At 42.5% G+C, this 20,056-nt stretch overlaps 1 protein-coding gene across 1 annotated transcript in view; it reads left to right on the top strand.

The window, feature by feature from the left end:
- Nucleotides 1–20,056, top strand: part of HDAC1 (histone deacetylase 1) — a 31,939-nt gene that overhangs the window by 9,485 nt on the left and 2,398 nt on the right. Inside the window, exons 3-9 of the mRNA XM_045548392.1 lie at nucleotides 9,749–9,866; nucleotides 14,628–14,702; nucleotides 16,111–16,249; nucleotides 16,709–16,850; nucleotides 18,086–18,178; nucleotides 19,457–19,565; nucleotides 19,660–19,800. Coding sequence (XP_045404348.1) covers nucleotides 9,749–9,866; nucleotides 14,628–14,702; nucleotides 16,111–16,249; nucleotides 16,709–16,850; nucleotides 18,086–18,178; nucleotides 19,457–19,565; nucleotides 19,660–19,800 — 817 coding nt within the window. The remainder of the gene's footprint in view (nucleotides 1–9,748; nucleotides 9,867–14,627; nucleotides 14,703–16,110; nucleotides 16,250–16,708; nucleotides 16,851–18,085; nucleotides 18,179–19,456; nucleotides 19,566–19,659; nucleotides 19,801–20,056) is intronic.

Here is a 20,056-nt window from a genome sequence, read left to right as displayed (position 1 = left end):
ATACTTGATTTTGTCAGATTTAATTTTTTTTGCCAATTTAGGTAGATTTGAAATGGTATCTTACTATTGTTTTAATTTTTATTTCCCTACTGAAATTCTTATTCAAGCCTTTTGCCCATTTTTCTATTTGGTCATCTTTTTTTTTTTTGATTAGACTGCAGATACACAGAATTGGCTAAATGATTATCCTTTGGCTGGTGAGCATCATTGTTCATGCCTGGTCTTTAAGAAATTTTTATTTGTTTACTTAAATATTTTAATAATGCAATGAACATTTATATTTCTACAACCCAATCACTCTTCTAAATTTTCTTTTTATCATTCTGATGCTTTAAAAAAATGTTTGTTTGTGTGTGTATTCATTTGTTTTTGAACTTTACAGAAAAGGTAACATACTGTGTGTAGTCTTCTGGGACTTGCTTTTATCATACAGTAACAGTAAATCTATCCACCTTGCATACAGCTATAGTTCTTTCATTTTTCTCTGCTGAATAATATTCTATCATGTCAGTATACTGTAATTTATCCATTCTTCTATGATCCTAATTTGTATCTAGTTTTTTAATATTGGAAACAGTGTTACAATGAACATTCTTGTATATGTCTCTTAGTGCACATGTGCAAGAATTTCTTTTGGCTGTATCTCTAGGAGTGGAACTGCTGGATTGTAGGGTATATGAATATTAATGCCAAATTGCTTTTCAGTGTGGTTCAATTAATTTATACTCCCACTGGCAACATAAGATACCGTGAGTCACATCCTCTCCTATACTTGGAATTAGACTTCCAAATTTTTCCAATCAAGGCTGGTCCAATAGTAGCGGGTTATCAGAACTTGTTAACATTAGTGTCACTAAAGTTGGTATACAACCCCATTGCTAAATTTGACTGGCTTTTATAAAAATTTTAAACAATTTAAAAAAATAAAATTTTGCCAATCAAGAGCTGGGCACTGTGGTGTGCACCTGTAGTCCCAGCTACTTGGAAGGCTGAGGCAGAAGGATCCCTTGAGTCCAGGGTTTGAACTAGCCTGGGCAACATAGCCAGACCTCATCTCTAAAAAAAGTTTGCCAATTAATAGGCATAAAACAATATCTGATTGTGATTTTGATGTGCATTTTGCTAATGACCAATGAAATTGAACATGTCTCCTTATATATGTTATCTATTTATATTTCCTCTGCAGTGAAGAAGTGTCATTTCATTTCTTTTGCCCATTTTCCTCTTGGGTTGTTGGGCTTTTTCTCCCAATTTGTACCTGTAGTAGTTCTTTTATATTTTCTGGTATTCTGGTATAGATAGACCAATGTCAGTATATTGCTGTAAATATCTTTTGTTCTGGTTTTGTCTTTTAACTATAACGTATCTTTAATGAACAGAGTTCTTAATTTTTATGTAGTATATTTATTGTTTCCTTTATAAGTATTTTTTGTGTCTTAAATCTTTCTCAACTTTGAAGGTATTCACCTGTGTTATCTTTAAAAAGCTTTATAGATTTGCCTTTCACAGATGGGTCTTTACTGTATCTAGAGTTGATTTTGTTTTTTGATACGGTTTGAAGTAGAAATCTACTGAAATTTTTTTCCTATATTATCACAGCTGATTTATTGAAAAGTCTGTTCTTTCCCTGCTGATCTGAGCGCTACTTTTTTTTTTTTTCCTTAAGAGAAGACTTCTTGGTATGTTGCCCAGGCTCGTCTTGAACTCCTGGGCTCAAGCGATCCTCTCTCCTCAGTCTCCCGAGTGCCACTTTTTTTTTTTCTTTTTTTTTTTAAGTGGGGAAGTGAGTAGGGTGGTTCAATTTCCTTTTTTTTTTTTTTTTTTTTTTTTTTTGAGAACAGAGTCTCACTCCCACGCCCTGGGTAAGTGCAGTGACATCATCATGGCTCACTGCAACCTCAAACTCCTGGACTCAAGCCATCCTCCTGCCTCAGCCTCTTGAGTAGCTAGGACTACAGGCACCTGTCACCATGCCTGGCTGGTTTTTTTTGTTTTTTCTGTTTTTGGTAGAGAGGTCTCGCTCTTGCTCAGGCTGGTCTTGAAGTCCTGACCTCAGGAGATCCTCCCTCAGTGCCTCTGGAGTGCTAGGATTACAGGCCTGAGCCACCACACCTGGCCTTAAATATCTGTCTTCATTCATTGCAGACACTCATCAAGCACCTACTTTGTGCCAGGCATTATGTGTGAGTCTGTTTCTGGGCTCTCTGTTGGCTTGGTCTGTTTGTTGACCCATGTGCTAATATCACAGTAGGTTAATTATAATAGCTTTATAGTAAGTCTTGTTATCTGGTAGCACAGTCCTCTTACTTTGTTGTTGTTCTTAAAAAAATGACTTGGATATCTGCCCTTGTACTCCTATATGTTTTAGAATAAGCTTATCAAATTCTACAAACAAATCTACTGGGATTTTGGTTGACATTTCATTGAATCTATACATCATCTTAGGGAGAATTAGTATCTTGAGAATGTAAGTCTTCAAATCCATAAACGTGATATATCTCCATTTATTTAGGTCTTTTAAAAGTCTCACAAGAAGGCTTCCTTTAGCTTCTTTTTTTTTGTTTGTTTTTGAGACAGAGTCTCGCTCTGTGGCCTGGGCTAGAGTGCTGTGGTGTCAGCCTAGCTCACAGCAGCCTCAAACTGCCCGGCTCGAGCAATCCTCCTGCCTCAGCCTCCTGAGTAGCTGGGACTACAGGCACTCACCACACCCAGCTAATTTTTCCTATTTGTAGTAGAGATGGATCTCACTCTTGCTCAAGCTGATCTGGAACTCCTCAGTTCAAGTGATCCTCCTACCTCGGCCTTCCAGAGTACTAGGATTACAGGCATGAGCCACCATGCTGGGCCTAGTTCTTTTTTATTTAAACATATATTCAAGGTCTCTGTAGATCTGATTCTGCTATTTGTTGTTTCTGTGGGCTCTCACTCCTGATGCTTTGTTTCCTATATGTTTTCTGATTTTTGACTGTGAGGTCTTGCAGTGGTCCCCCCTCATCCAAGGGGGATATGTTCCTGGCCCCCCCAGTTGATACCTGAAACCGTGGATAGTACTATACCCTATATATATATATTGTTTTTTCCTATATATACATACCTCTGATAAAGTTTAGTTTATAAATTAGGCACAGTAAGAGATTAACAAAAATAACTAATAAAACAATAGAAAATTTATAACAATATATTGTTTACAGTTTCACATATAGAAGATTCATTCCTATCATAGATTTTAGTTACTTCAGCATATGATTTTTTTTTTCTTTCTATATTAAGTTCAGAACTTTCATCCTTTCACTTAAAGGAAGCACTTTATGGTTCCTCTTTGGCGTATCAAAATTGCCAGCATCACTAATCTTGCACTTTGGGGCCATTATTAAGTAAAGTAAGGGTTCCTTGAACATGAGCGCTGCGATACCTTGACAGGCAATCTATGTGATCTAAGTGAACTTGTGAGTAGTGTATATAACGTGGGTGCACTGCACAAAGGGATGGATCAGAGCTAGATGGCTCAAGATTTCATCACGTTACTCAGAATAGCTCTTAGAACTTATAAATTGTTTATTTCTGGAATTTTCCATTTAATATTATCAGACCACAGTTGGCTTCAGGGTAACTTCAACTGTGGAAATGAAAACCAAGCATAAGGGAAGGACTACTGTATTCTTTGGAACTTTGAGTCCTGGGATGAAGATGGGTTCTTAGAAGATTTGCTTGTACTTTGTAAAAGGTGGCATTTGAGGTGAGCTGTGTCCTTCAGAGATTTGGGATAAGGGATAAATTTCAAAAGGTAGGAAGGACATGATCACAGATACTGTGTTGGGAAGCTCTATAGGTCTTGTTGAGGAAGAGTTGTTTGTCTGGAGTATAGTATTTATGAAAGAGAGCAGGGGGAATTAGATTGGGAGAGGAACCTTGTGAAGTTCCTTGATTGCTATATCAGAGAGTTCAGAGTCTTTTCTTTTGTAAATAGGGAGTCATTGAATGTTTGAGAGCAGGGCATTAATTTTAAGATTTTTGTGATACCAATATGGAAGATAGAAGATGATAAGGATGTGTAGAAATGGGACCAATTAGGAGGCCAAAAATAATCCAAGTGAGTGTTAATTTATTAGGTCAACAGATACTTACCGAGCAGCTGCTACATGCCAAGCACCATGTTTGTTGCTTAGAATACAGACTAACCTGCTTCTGGCCTCCCAGAGTAGACCAAGCAAACATGCAATTTCTATGCAGTTTGTTGAGTGTTATGGTAAGGGAAGTACAGAGTTACCAGGCGATTACTTCAGAGTTACTTAACTGAGTCTCTGAGGAGTTAAAGTCAGCTTTCCGGCATAATTGACTTTTCTTTCTTTCTTTTCTTTTCTTTTTTTTTTTTTTTAAGAGACAGGGTCTTGCTATGTCACCCAGACTGGAGTGCAGTGGCTATTCACAGGCGTGATCATGGCGCCGTGCAGCCTCAAACTCCTGGGCTCAAGTGATCCTCCTATCTCAGCCTCTCTATTAGTGGGAAGTACAAGTGTGTGCCACCATACCCATCCTGACTTTTCAATTGCAACCTAAAAGTTGAGTAGAGAGTTGGAAGAGAACAGTATTTTGGATCATGGCATATGCAAAGGCCTAAAGGTGAGAAAGAGAGATTGCCCTTAGGGAATTTCAAATAAAACAGTGCTTGGCAGATTGGTACAGTGCATGAAGTAAATTTAGCCCCTCAAACATGTTTTGTTTAACCCACAAAGTATTTTAAGAACCTTATGTTAATGGCTAACCTTTGAAAAAGTGAAATTTGACTGGCAAGGATCTGGCAGTTGGACCCAAATTCCCCCATGGCAGTAATCAGCCAGAGCTATGTAAATAAAGGCTGTCCTCTGCTCACTGGTATTTTGTTTATTTGTTTATTTTAAGCACCAAATTAGCTAAACTGCCTGGCCCTTATAAGTTTTGAATTTGGTGTTCCCTGGGTTAGAGCATAAAATATTTAGGGGGATGCTAGAAAGGTAAGCAGGGATCAGATTATTCCAAGCCAGGTTAAAGAATTTAAACTTGATATTGTGAGTATCCTCTGAAGTGTTTTCAGAGGGGAGTGACATGATTCAGTTTGCATTTTAAGAAAGATAACTCTGCATGTAGGACTGAGCATAAATTCACAATGTTAAGGTTGAGGCTGGATCACCAGTTAGAAGATTGTTGCCACAATCCAAGCCAAAAAGGTGGTGGCCTAGGGACAGAAGTGGACAGATGCATTGGTGGTGGTTTCAAGAGAATTTGAACATAGTGGATGAGGAGAGAGGAATCGAAGATGGTACTCTGGCTTCTATCTTGGGCAACTAGGTGGATGGTGGTGAGAATAGGAAACCTGGGAACGGAGGATGTAGCAGTGTAGGGGAGCCAGAGATACCTCCAACTCCCCTTTTAGCTCTCAGTGGGCTTTACAGCTGGACCTAGAAACCAAATTGACACCAGGCATATTAACAAGAGAAAAGTATGCAAATTTTGTTGGTTTTACAGGTACCTGGGGATCATCATAAGAGAGTGAAGTCCGAGGAAGTGGCCAAAGCAAGATGCTTTTATACTTTTTAGACAAAGAATGATATATTTGAGAAGAAATGACAGGAGAAAGAAAATCTGGCTAGGGGCAGTAAATTTTCTAGAGAAGTAGGAGATGGGGGAGGAGTGTAAAACAGGTAGAAGATAAGAGTTACTTAGTTAAATATGTTTATTCAGATCCCTTGCAGCCTCCAATTCCAAGTTTCTAGTGATAAGCCTATTTTCTCACCCTTACATGGTTAGTGTACACTTCTCAGAGGAATCTTTGTGGCTTGCTGCAATCAAGAAGAGACAGGTCAGCTTGCCCTTTTTTTTTACTTTTTTTTTTACTTTTGAGACAAGGTCTTACTCTGTCTCCAGGGCTCAAGTGAAGTGGTGTCATCATAGCCCACTGCAACCGGTTTTAAACTCCTGGGCTTGAGTGATCCTCCTACCTCAGTCTCCCAAGTAGCTGGGACTACAGGTGCATGCCACCATGCTCAGCTAATTTTTCTATTTTTTGTAGAGAGGGACGGCCTTGGTCAAGCTGGTCTCAAACTCTTGGCCTCAAGTGATCCTCCCACCTCAGCCTCCCAAAGTGCTAGGATTACAGGTGCCAGTCACCATGCCTGGCCAGCTTGCCCTTTCTGAAATTATAATTTCTCCAATGTTTTCAACTCTAGATAATCAATATACCAATTAAACATATTTTGGGATGGCACATCCTTCTCTCCTTTGGGAGAAATAGGGTAGTGGATGCAGTCAAGATTATGGAGGTATGATGAGAGGGACTGGCAATGAAAGTGAAAACGGACAGAGTTTAAAATGACATGTTTGTAGCCTGAGTGGGTGTTGGTATCATTAACAGAAATAGTAGGCCGGGCACGGTGGCTCACGCCTGTAATCCTAGCACTCTGGGAGGCCGAGGCGGGTGGATTGTTTGAGCTCAGGAGTTTGAGACCAGCCTGAGCAAGAGCGAGACCCCGTCTCTACTAAAAATAGAAAGAAATTATATGGACAGCTAAAAATATATATAGAAAAAATTAGCCGGGCATGGTGGCGCATGCCTGTAGTCCCAGCTACTCGGGAGGCTGAGGCAGGAGGATCGCTTAAGCCGAGGAGTTTGAGGTTGCTGTGAGCTAGGCTGACACCACGGCACTCACTCTAGCCCGGGCAACAGAGCGAGACTCTGTCTCAAAAAAAAAAAAAAAGAAAAGAAAAAAAAGAAATAGTAAAAGAGAGAAGTTCTGGAAGTTAAGTTGAATTTGTATGCTTCTGGGGTCCCAAAAACAAGTTGTTGTGTTCAGTTGAATTTGAAGTGCCTCTAGGGTTTGAGGGTGGAACTGGCTGGGTAGCTATTGGAATTGTAAACCTAGAGCTCAGAACCAAGATCAAGACTGAGATAGAGTTTGGGCAGTCATCTGTGTAGAAGGGATAGCCAAAGCAGAGAGCTTCAGTGAGATTGCCGAGAGGGTAAAGGACTTAGTGTAGTAAAAACAACTTGGTATTTGGATCCAAATCTTGCTTCTTTCACTATGATTTTTTTTTTTTTTTTTTTTGTTGAGCTCCTAAGCTCAAGCAATCCTCATGCCTCAGCCTCCCAAGTAGCTGGGACTGCAGGTGTGCACCGTTGCGCCTGGCTTCACTATGGGTATTTTTGATGAAACATTCTCTTTCAGTCTGTCAAACACTACCCGAGCCAGACCTCTGGGTTCCTATTCCAGCTTACCAGCTGTGTAACCCTGGGCAAGTGACTTAACCTTTTTGTAGTTTCCTCACTACAAAATGAGGATAACAATAGTATGAACTTTAAAAGGCTGTTGTGAGGATCGTGTGAGATAGCATTTAAAATGCTTGAAATAGTGACTGGCACAGAGGAAACAATAAAAGTTAGCTGTGTATTGAAAATGCTTTATAGGCTGGGCGTGGTGGCTCACGCCTGTAATCCTAGCACTCTGTGGGAGGCTGAAGTGGGTGGATCTTTTGAGCTCAGGAGTTGGAGACCAGCCTGAGCAAGAGTGAGACCCCATCTCTACTAAAAATAGAAAGAAATTAGCTGGACAACTAAAAATATATAGAAAAAAAAATTAGCCAGGCATGGTGGCGCATGCCTGTAGTCCCAGTTACTCGGGAGGTTGAGGCAGAAGGATTGCTTAAGCCCAGGAGTTTTGTTTTTTTTTTGAGACCGAGTGTCGCTTTGTTGCCCTGGCTAGAGTGAGTGCCATGGCGTCAGCCTAGCTCACAGCAACTTCAAACTCCTAGGCTTAAGTGATCCTACTGCCTCAGCCTCCCGAATAGCTGGGACTACAGGCATGTGCCACCATGCCCGGCTAATTTTTTTTTTTCTATATATATTTTAGTTGGCCAGATAATTTCTTTCTATTTTTAGTAGAGACGGGGGTCTCGCTCTTGCTCAGGCTGGTCTCGAACTCCTGACCTCGAGCGATCCACCTGCCTCGGCCTCCCAGAGTGCTAGGATTACAGGCATGAGCCACCACGCCCGGCCTGAGCCCAGGAATTTGAGGTTGCTGTGAGCTAGGCTGACGCCACGGCACTCTAGCCTGGGCAACAGAGTGAGACTCTGTCTCAAAAAAAAAAAAAAAAAAAAAAAAATTTATAAAAAAAATGAAAATCCTTTATAAACTGTAAAAGTACAGCAGATCCTCGAATAACATTGCTTTGTTCAATGTCATTTCATTATCAGGTTGATGAGAAAAAAGTGATTTTACTTGTTTTTAAAATATTTCTTAAATTTATGTATCGTTCACGTTTATTTCAGTGTTTAATGTTAGAAGTGATTTGAGTCTTTATAAAAATTGATTCCCAGCCGGCTATTGTCTGTGTGGAGTTTGTGCATTCTTTCCTTGTCTGTATAGGTTTTCTCCAGGTACTTGGTTTCCTCCTACATCCCAAAGATGTGCATGTTAGGTTAATTTTTATTTGACAATAATTTGGATTCGTTCATTCATTTTTCGAGGGTGGCCAGAGTCTGTTCCAGCACCTTAGGGTGCCAGGCAGCACACACACACCCATACTCAGTCAAACTGGTAAAATTTAGACATGCCAGTTAACCTAAACTCATTATTTACCCAATTTTTGGTGAATCGGTGAGCAACGGAGATGGTAGTGGTGGTAGGTTAAATAAAAAAATATATGTTTGCAAAGTGAAAATTTCAAGGAGCACCTCCTACTACCACACAGTTCAAAAAACAGTAACAAACATGTTAGGCTCACTGAGCACTTTCATACCGCATCTTTTATTGTGCATTTGGCGATATTTTTGTGACCAGAAATATGCTGCTAGGATCTTAACTCTTGTTTATATCAATTAACCTATGGTAATACTGGTTTCTTTATACATCATTTCACTTGAAGTCACAATTTCCAAGAACCTATGGATGATGTTAAGTGAGGACTTGCTGTATTGGTAATTAGAGAGGAAGAGGATCATTTTTAAAGGACCTACCTTTAAGGGATAGGAGGAAGAGAAGAGAATTTTTAAAAAGAGGGAAAGAGTAATCATGACCAGGAAATTATCATGTCAAGGAAGCTTTAGTGAGGAGGATGTGATCAGAATTGTTGGTGTGATGATTTATGAAGGATTTCCCATCTATTTCAGTTGTCAGTAGTTACTTTTTTCTTTTTTAATAGAGTCTCACTCTGCCACCCAGACTGGAGTTCAGGGGTATGATCATAGCTCACTATAACCTCAAACTCCTGGGCTCAGGTGATCCCCCTGCCTCAGCCTCCTGAGTAGCTAGGACTATAAGGTGCCACAACAGCGGGATAATTTTCTTTTTTCTTGAATTCTTGGAGCCATTTGGCCCATAATTATATATTGTTATATTTAATGATAAAACATAATAATTCGTAAAGCACCTTACAGTTTACAAAGAGATTTAAGAATCTCATTCAATTCTCACAACTTCCCTATGAGGTAGATGTCCCTATTTAGTAAATGAGGAAATTGAGGCAGAAGAGATCATATTAATAACTTGCCTAAGCAACAGAGCTTGAGCTGCATTCTAGGTGTTCTGAGATCCAGTCTCCTTTGATAATTTTGTTTTCCTAATTAGATTGTAAGTTTCTCGGCCTAAATCTAATCTGTTATTTATTTTTATCCTTTACAGCACCTAGCTCTGTGCTAGGCAGAAAATAATGTGTTCAGACTGAGTAAAGACTGGCAGGAGTCGAGAATAACTTGCCCTTTCTCCCTTCTGCCCTCTAGCGCCCTCACAAAGCCAATGCTGAGGAGATGACCAAGTACCACAGTGATGACTACATTAAATTCTTGCGCTCCATCCGTCCAGATAACATGTCCGAATACAGCAAGCAGATGCAGAGATGTAAGTCCTTTCTGTTCTCTCCACACTCTCAAGCCCCCAGTTGGGTCTCCCTTTCCATTGTGGAGGCCTATTCTGCCTTCCTTGCGTCTCCCATTCAGCTGACACCTGATTTCCCCTGTCTCCCAAGGATGCCAAAGTGCTTCTTTTTTCCCAAGTCTGGTTTTCCTTGTTTCCTAATTGTAAATTATAGAGGTTGGGCTTTTTCTAGTTAGGTTCATAAGACGGTCCCAAGAGTACTGTAATGATTGTAATGGAAAAAACTCTGACCTGGGAGGGGGAGACAACAGATACAGGGCCCAGCTCTAACTCTTAACTGACTGGGGAAGTCACTGCCCTCAGATTTTTTTTTTTTTTTTTTTGGTAAAATGGGCTGGGCCACATGATCTCTAATTTCCATTCAGCTATAACTATACTGTGTGGATATTAATTGAGAATTTAGAAGCTACTCAGGACAGACTCTAGATGATGTAATCTTTGAGATGAGGTGATTCTGTCCCTGCCCCCTGGGACTTGAAACTCCAGAATAAGTGCCCTCTCAGAAGCCACACTCATTTTATAAGAATCAGGCCAGGCATGTTGGCTCACGTCTGTAATCCTAGCACTCTGGGAGGCCTAGGCAGGAGGATTGCTTGAGGTCAAGAGTTCAAGACCAGCCTCAACAAGAGCAAGACCCCATCTCTACTAAAAACAGAAAAATTAGATGGGCATTGTGGTGCACACCTACAATTGCAGCTACTCAGAAGGCTGAGGCAGGAGGATCATTGGAGCCCAGGAGGTGGCAGTGAGCTCTCATGATGCCACTGGTTGGCATCATGATGTACTTTAGCCTGGTTGACAGAGTGGGACTCAGTCTCAAAAAAAAACCGAAACACAGTTTATAGGAATTGTGGGAGTTATTTTAGCTGTGTGGAAAACATTTGTTCAAATTTAGGACACAACTAGCACACCTGACTTCTTCCTTGTGTTATTTTAGAAATTACCTTAGCACCTAAGACCCCATACAATCAAACAGTGTAATAGTATTGTCCAAAAGAAGTTTTCATTAGCTTATGACAGCCTATATTGAAATATCAGGAAATCTGTGACACTGGTTTATTACTGCTGGCCACAAAGTAGTCTTATTCCCAAGGAAGAAAGTTATTTATTAGTTCCAATAACTGTACAGTGGTAATGATGACAGAAACATGGAGACCTTCCTCAAAGCATGAAGCTTCTTTACTCCCCACAACTCCAGGAGCTGCTGCCCCCTCTGAGTGGGGTGTTTGCTTTCTGAATTTGCAGGGTCTTATTTCCCTCCAAGGTGAGGCAAACTCATTCCTTTGCTGTAGATGGCTTTAGGGGTTTCCATAACCCATTTAGGCCAAGGATCAGCTCTACTCTCAGTAGAGCAGGCTCTCACTAGAGAAGCAGGTTGGTATTAAAGCAAGAAAATGAGCTTTTACGTCTTACTTGGAATCCTCAGCTATGTGTTCTTGAGTAAGTCCCCTAGCTCTCTGAGTGTTACCTGTCTTCTTTAAGGGGAAGACAGTAGTGCTCATTTCATAGTCTGGGATGGGGGGATAGATGAGATAATATATTCAGAGTAAGTACCGTCAATGACTAGGAGCTTTTGCTATTATGACTTATTATTTTTTTATTTACAAATCTGTCAAAGCAGACAAAATATGAGGCCCTCAGGAGCATGCAGGTTCTGCTTTGGCACTCCAGTTTTTCTGAATCCAGCATTCCAAAGTTGTACATTGAAAAATTAGGTCTATTAGGTCTGGGTGCCTGTAGTCCCAGCTACTCAGGAGGCAGGAGGATTACTTGAATCCAGGAGTTTAGCGCCAGCCTGGGCAACATAGTGAGACCTGTCTCTAAAAAAAAAAAAAGAAAGAAGGAAAGAAAAGAAAATTGGGAGACATTCTCGTCCATTTTATAGACATATTAATTGAGACCCAGGGAGGTGAGATGACTTTCCCAGAGTCACACAGCAAGGTGTGGTAAAATGGAGAATGGAACTCTAGTCCTCTGATTCTGGAGTTTTTACAATATAAGGTGCATGTAAAATATTACAGACACAAAAAATATATTAAAAAATAACGTAATGAACATCCTTGTGCCCACTACCCAGCCTAAGAAAGAAAATATTATCAATACAGTTGAAGTCCCTCTGGGTACCTCTCCTTGATCACATACCCTTTCTCTCCCACTGCCCTCCACACCCCGCCCCATTACCACCACCACCGAGATATAAACACTATCCTGAAATCACTGTTTAATCCCTTGCATTTCTTCACTATGCATTTTACTGCCTTCTCTGCCTGCCTCTACTCCGCCACCTCTCACCTGGTATTGCTCCCCTTCAGTCTAAAGCCAGCCTAAGAATGAGAAAAGTATTTATAGTGGGAAGAGGGAAAACCCACACAAAAGTCTTCCCTACCTCACAGATTAGCTCCTCCTACTTCCCCCCTTTCCATCTCTGATCACACATCTCATTGAGCTGGGAATAAAGGAGCTGACCATTTGGGCCACATGTTGGTTTGGGGCCTGAAGGAAGATATTTTTTTCTCATATCTAAAACACCCGTTCCCTCCCATGGGGGCTCCACATCCCAAAGCAGTATAAACAAAGGTTGGAAACTTAGGCAGGCCAAACCCACTGCAAAAGGAAGCAGCCAGAGGAGAAAATCAGTTGCCAATGGATAAATAGCCTGGCCCCAGGGACCAAAGTTCTTATTTACACAGCCTGCCAGTGTTTACCCAGGAAGTGAGGAAAAGAGTCACCCACTACTCACTCCCTCATGCAGCTACACCTCCTTAGAGCACCAGAGCTTGGGCACCCTCAGTTTAGGGCAGGACCAGAGTTGGTAACTCTTGAACTTCAGCTGTGTTTTTTGTTTCCTTTTTTTTTTTTTTTTTTAGAAACAGGGTCTCTGTCACCCAGGCCGGAGTATAGCGGTACAATCACTCACTGCAATCTCAAACTCTTGGGCTCAAGTGATCCTCCCATCTCAGCTTCCCAAGTAGCTGGGACTACAGGCGCGCACCACTGTGCCTGACTCGTTTTTTTAATTTTTTGTAGATGGTGGGGAGGGGTCTTGCTGTGGTACCCAGGCTGGTCTCAAATTCCTGGATTCAACTGATCCTCCCACCTCTGCCTCCCAAAGCACTAGGATTACAGGCATGAGCCACCTCGCCTTGCTGAGCACTGTGTTTTGAGATTTTTACTACCACAAGCCAAGCTGGATTTTACTACTGTCCGCATCCCAGGGCTCCTCCTCCTCACTCTACTTTGGGAACTCCTGCTGGTAACAGTGAGTGCAGTGGGAAGGTTGGGGCAAGAGAATAAGTATCCAGCCCCACTCCTGCCTCTAACTTCCTGTACATCACTGATGTCCCAGCAGTTTCCTTTTCTGTTAGAGGAGACTTGGAGCCATAAGGTTCCCCTCTAGCTCTGTGGGTCTACAACCTCCAGGTGTGCTTTCCTTCCTGTCTTTCATTTCATTTGCATTATTGTTTGCATGTGTTTCCACATTATGTACTAGTTTGTACTTTTACCCCTTTAGGCCTGAAATAACTTTACTCCAGTTGTCACTGTGGGTGTAGTAAAAAGAGCACTGGACTGTGGGAGTCAAGACACCTGGACTCTGATTCTGGTTCTGCCACTGCCTGGTTATATAACCTTGGGCGAGTCACCTAACTTCTCTGTATCCGTTAGTTCCTCTGAACGGTGTTGTTGATATCTGTCTTGTCCAGCTCATAGGGTTGTTGTGAGGATCAAATGAGGTTGTATATATGGCAGGACGTGGGAAAAGTCCAGGGTATATTTTCACAGGCTTTTAGGACAAACCAAAGCTTGAAGCTTGAATACTGCTGTTGCCGTTTGCTTGCATTTCACCTCTCTGAGCCTGTTTCCCCATTTATAAGATAGAACCAAATCCTACCTCAGAAGGTTGTGTGAGGATAAATGATCTCAGGATTTAAAGCATTTAACACAGTTTCTGGCACATTGCAAGTGCTCAGTGAATGACAGTTATACAGGTCTCTGTTCTTCACCCTTGTTGGTCAGCTAGTGTGAGGTCCAGGAACAAACTCAGGCTGGAAGAAGAGGATAAATGTTTCTTCCTCAAGGAATGAACCTGCATTTTCCAAGTTGCTAACTGCTTTCCCATGTTAGATTTCTGTTAATTTTCTCCCCAATTGGGTCAGGTGGATATCATTATTGCTTGGTATAGATAATGGGCTAAAGTTTAAACAAGTTAAACAGCTTGATACAGTCACACAGCCAGTAAGTACTAGAGCCTGGACTAGAACCCATGCCTTCTTTTTTTTTTTTCTTTTTTGAGACAGAGTCTTGCTCTGTTGCCCGGGCTAGAGTGCCGTGGCATCAAGCTCACAGCAACCTCAAACTCCTGGGCTTAAGCAATCCTTCTGCCTCAGCCTCCCAAGTAGCTGGGACTACAGGCATGCACCACCATGCCCAGCTAATTTTTTTCCATATATATTTTTAGCTGTCTAGATCATTTATTTCTGTTTTTTTTTTTTTTTTTTTTTTTTTTTTTAGTAGGGACGGGGGTCTCACTCTTGCTCAGGCTGGTCTTGAACTCCTGACCTCGAGTGATCCTCTGCCTCGGCCTCCCAGAGTGCTAGGATTACAGGCGTGAGCCACCGCACCTGGCCAAACCCATGCCTTCTGAATTTAAATTCTATGCTTTTTCCATTAGCTCATAAATATCTAAAGGAAATTGTGGAAACTAACATTTTGCTTATTTCTTTCAAGTCAACGTTGGTGAGGACTGTCCAGTATTTGATGGCCTGTTTGAGTTCTGTCAATTGTCTACTGGTGGCTCTGTGGGTAAGGAATATACATCCCCTCCCCAGGCCTGGGCTGGGCTGTTCTATTGAGGTCTGCCGTTTAGGCCGCTGTCCTAATAGGCTGATCTCTAACCATGTAGAAAGTTCCTGTGGGTTTTTACTTTAGGTCTCTAAAATGTCCTTCTGGTTTAGTCTTAGCCCAGGTTCAGTCTCTGACATGGTACTAACAGGTGTCCTTGACTGTCCTCTCCTACCAAGGAATTCCCTACAGACCTTATGGGGTTATTGAGATGCTGTATGTAAAAGCAATTTGTGAACTGCAAAGTGCTATAAAAATGGAAGTGTCATCATTTGTGTCTTATGAAAGAGTATGGTAATTGCCTTTAGAGGTCAAAAATACTCCCCACATATCTCCCACTTCCATTTGTAGCTTCTGGGTTAACTCTAGGATTACTCTAAACCCTTTCTTTCTTTCTTCTTTTTTTTTTTTTGGTACAGACTGAGGTGAAATCCAAACCCTTTCTTAACAAATATTTATTTTCCTATGATCACTATATCCATCCCCCCAATATAATTACAGAAAACAAATACACAGAAAAAAACAAAATCATCCACAGCCACACTGTCCATCCATAATCACTGTTGCCATTTTGGTGTTAGTATATCCATTCTTTGTTTTGTATGTATATATTTGGACATTTTACATTTTACAAAAATGTGTTACATCATATATATTTTATATGTATATGTACACACAGTTTTGTGCCTGCATTTTTTACTTAGTAAATCTTTAAAATTTCCCTGTGGTATTCTACAGCATGATTTCTAGTGGCTGTATGATCAGTTCATGTTATGGACCTACGTCAGTAGATATAATCTGTCCTCTCTTGTTGGATCATTTTGGATTGTTCCGTGCTTTGATTGCTGTTAAAGTTAACACTGCCACAAATGTGCTTGCACAGATGTGTGTGTATTTCTCTCTCACTTCTTCTTGGACCAATTTGTAATTTGAGCAAGCATTATCTTTGGTATTTTTTCAAAATTTTTTGACTATGAACCGTAATAAGAAATAAACTTACACACGCAATCCAGGAAATACGTGTGTGGGCACACATACATTCGTTCATTCTGAAACCAAAGTTTTACAAAAGAGCAGTTTACTCTGGTATTTTTATTCTGCTCTATTTCATTTAAATAGAATTCCACTAAATCAATTTTAAGGCCTACTAATGGGTTACCATCCTCAGTTTAGAAAATAGTTTTTAAGAGTTGGCAGTATCATATTTACTCCCTGTTGGAATGGGGTGGGAGGGAGCAGCCTGGCTTGTGAATTGTACAATACAGCTGTTGAATAGGCAGGTCCTACCTCTCACTGGGTTCCCTGGGCTTCTTGGGGGAAGGGGAGAGTGGCTTAGTAACTGGCTTATGTTCTCTCTTCCCACGCCCAGCAAGTGCTGTGAAACTTAATAAGCAGCAGACGGACATCGCTGTGAATTGGGCTGGGGGCCTGCACCATGCAAAGAAGTCCGAGGCATCTGGCTTCTGTTACGTCAATGATATCGTCTTGGCCATCCTGGAACTGCTAAAGTATGCCCGCCTGGCCTTGTCTTTTGGAGGAGCACCTTAGGCCAGGTTCCCACTTCCCTCTACCCCTGGGCTTGCCTCCCTAGTTTGCTTTTCCGAGCGATGTGCTGGCTAGAATGTGTTCGGTGAGTGTCTCTGGCCATCCTCTCCTTGACGGGGTCTTGGTTTGATCTGAGCCCACGGCAAGATCAGGGGCAGGCGCTGCTCAGATCCTGCCTCCAGAGTGTCCCTGTGTGGCCGGAGTTGACCCTGGCTGTAGAGTAGGAAGATCGGACTTGGTCGGCTTGGTCAGGCCTCTGGAGACAACCGGCCGCTCTTCCACCTTCCTTCAGCCAGTTTCCACGTCTCTGGTGCTTAGAGATACCTGAGGGAGGCAGCCAGCCTGGTAAGCTGGGACCTGGCGCGCTTGGCGCGTCCCATCCTCAAAGACCCCCCAGACCCCTGACCCCCTTCTGATCCTAGGTATCACCAGAGGGTGCTGTATATTGACATTGATATTCACCATGGCGATGGCGTGGAAGAGGCCTTCTATACCACAGACCGGGTCATGACTGTGTCCTTTCATAAATATGGAGAGTACTTCCCAGGAACTGGGGACCTACGGGTGAGAAATCCCTTTAGGGGCCAACCAGCTCACCCTCAGCTGCTAGCTCTAATTCTCCTATCCCATGCCACTAAAAACCACTTGCTGCCTCTTCTGCCATTCAGAACTCCACAGCCCAGTCTGGAGCACCTGCCATGATCTCCTCCCTTTTCTATTCTGGAGAAAAAAAATGATGGGACTTAAAGGGTCTCCTGACTCATTGGACTTCCCTCCTGGCCATAGCTGGGTTGCATTACTCTGTTCCTATGCCCCCATAAGGCTTGAGTTTGGGGCTAGGATTTGGGACTCTTAAGGGTTCTTTATATATATAACTTTATTAATTTTATTGAAATCAGATTTATTTAAAAGACACAGGCAATATATGATTTCTTTTCAGCATATTAATGGGAGTACAAATGTTTAGGTTACATATATTGCCTTTGCCCCACCCAAGTCAGAGCTTCAAGCATGTTCATCCCCCAGGTGTGCACCACACCTCAAAGCTTCTTTTTAATAACATTTTTGGGTCACCTTCCCCTTTGGCCTTATGACTTGTTAGGGACTCTCTCCTCAGATTTTGCAGCTGACAATAGGATACTTAATAGATATGTCCCCTTACTGAAGCCCATCCATGAACCTCAGGATAAGAATCCTTGGAAGCTACTTTGTAGAGCTATTCCATATGCTTCTGTTAACACAAATACAGTGAGATCAGCTACTTTGCCATGCTGGTAGCCCTAGGGTGAAAAGCAGCAATAATTCAGTTGTTTGCTATGGCAAGTGTTAGAATATACGAGCATTTACTATTCTGAAGTTAGTTTGAAGAAATTTGCTTTTCTCTCTGCTTCCCTCCACATCTCCCTAGAGAGGAGAGAACCGGGGTAGAGGAGTGAGAGTAAAGCTCTCTAGAGAGGAAAGGGCTGTTGGAGATGGGTGTTATTTCTGTCACTCAGCTGCTTGCCAGCTCTGACCCAATCCAGAGGTAGAAATATTGTGCTGTGGGGTGGTATATTCAATCTCTGGCCCCATAAACAGCTCTCAGCCTGAGTATAGGCTCAGCAGTGGGTCCAGAGATGTGAGCTAGATTTGCCAGTTCAGGGAATGGTACTAACAAGGTACCCTTGTCCTGGCCCACCTCATGGGCCCAGCTTGTCTCTCTTAGAAACAATGCCTCTTTCCTTAACCCTCCAGCCCCCATCCTTGAATTTCCTCCTGGCTTCATCTTTCAGTTTTACTTTAATGTCCCTCTTAATTAGGATATTGGGGCTGGCAAAGGCAAGTATTATGCTGTTAACTACCCGCTCCGAGATGGGATTGATGACGAGTCCTATGAGGCCATTTTCAAACCGGTAAGTGGCTTTATTCACTCCTTGGGCTACAAACGGGTTAGTCTAGGGGACGGGGAGCATGGCACCCCCACTATACCTCAAGCATCTCTCCCCACTAAGGCTAGCTGGAAATGAGAGGTATTTCAACCCTGGATTGTTGTGTGGTCAGTTGAGGAACAAAAGTCATCCAAACGTGTTGATGCCTTCTATATTCAGACCCTCTGCTGGATACAAGAATATCTAAGACATGATCTTTGCCCTCACAGTCTATGGTAGGAAAGGCAGGCACAAACCCAACAGTGTGTGGTCAGTACTGTTTTTATATCTTCATTTCTTTGGGGTCAGCCACTGGGAGACTACTGTGTTCTTTTGGGTGGTATTATGTCTCCTTGGTTTTTCATGTTTCTTGTTGTCTTATGTTGATGTCTGCACATGTGAAGAAGCAGGGACTTACTTCAGTCTTTGCAGACTGTAGTTGTCTGGGAAAGCCCTTCACCAGTCAGCCCATCCACAGGCTCTGGAAAGGCTGTCTGGCATGTTCTGCGGGCAGGCTGGCCTGGTTCTTGTGTTTTTGAGGGGTGAACAGAGGAGTGAGAGACAAACTGCTGCCTGGACTAGGGAGAGGGTAATCAGGGATGATTTCACACAGGTGGTGACATTTGAGCTGGACTTTGAAAAACGAGGAAGTACCCATGTGAAGAAGGAGGTGGGGGGCCACAGGGGTAGCATTCAGCAGAAGGAACAGCACCAACAGAAGTGCAGAGGTGGCAATATGTAGTGGCATGTAGGCCAGTATAAGTGCCTGCTATGTGCCTAGTATTAATAGTAAGCACAACAGAAGTGTGAGTTATGGTCTCTGTCCTCAGTAACGTCAGAATCTAGTTATGAGAATAAGAAATACGAAGTGCTTGCTTATAAGGCTCTGTGTCTATAGGACTGAATGAGTGGAGTAGGTGCAGCTAAGGATCAGGAAGGCTGCTTAGAGGAAGTGGCACTGGAGCGTGGGCAGTGAAAGGGAAAGACTTAGGGAGTTGATAGGGAGACCATTCTAGTTTCAGCACTGTTAGGGCTAGAAGGGTCTTAGAGATCCTTTCAAATTGGAAAACTGAAATCCAAAGTGGGGAAACAAGAGCCCCAGCCTGCTACTCCCTTTTCTCTACCACACAGCATGAGGGAGAGCAGAAAGGCAGGAAGGAGTAGGTGATAAGGAACAGAAAAAAGTGTGGCACCCAACGTTTCCGTCCCCAAACCTGTATAGCTGTTCTTGAGGTTGTTGGTAACAAGGATGTATCCTTTTAGGTCATGTCCAAAGTAATGGAGATGTTCCAGCCTAGTGCGGTGGTCTTGCAGTGTGGTTCAGACTCCCTGTCTGGGGATCGGTTAGGTTGCTTCAATCTGACCATCAAAGGTGAGACCGGGTAGCAGAGCTCCTGTTGGGCTCTTCCTGTGGGCAGGGTCCTGTTGGTTGCTCCTGTAATGCGGTACCCCTTTTCCCACCAAAGGGCACGCCAAGTGTGTGGAATTTGTCAAGAGCTTCAACCTGCCTATGCTGATGCTGGGAGGAGGTGGTTACACCATTCGTAATGTTGCCCGGTGCTGGACGTATGAAACAGCTGTGGCCCTGGACACGGAAATCCCTAATGGTAATAGCTCCAGAGCCGGCTGGAGTAGGCTGGGCCAGGGGCCGGAGCTCCTGTGTTCTCAAGTTCACAACCCCTTGCCCATTGGTCATATATGGGGATACCATGTCATTGTGTTGGAGAGATCATAGCCACCAGTTTTTTTCCCTAGTCCTTTTTGACTCTGTCCCCTCTTCCTCCTGTTTTTGGTTTGAAAACTATCAGTGGTTATTTACAGCTTTGGAATATCTACTCTAGTATATAGAGTAACTGGGGTCGT

The sequence above is a fragment of the Lemur catta genome, chromosome 3, assembly GCF_020740605.2.
Source record: "Lemur catta isolate mLemCat1 chromosome 3, mLemCat1.pri, whole genome shotgun sequence".
NCBI classification, from domain to species: Eukaryota; Metazoa; Chordata; class Mammalia; order Primates; family Lemuridae; genus Lemur; species Lemur catta.
This window is presented reverse-complemented; position numbering and strand designations above follow the sequence as displayed.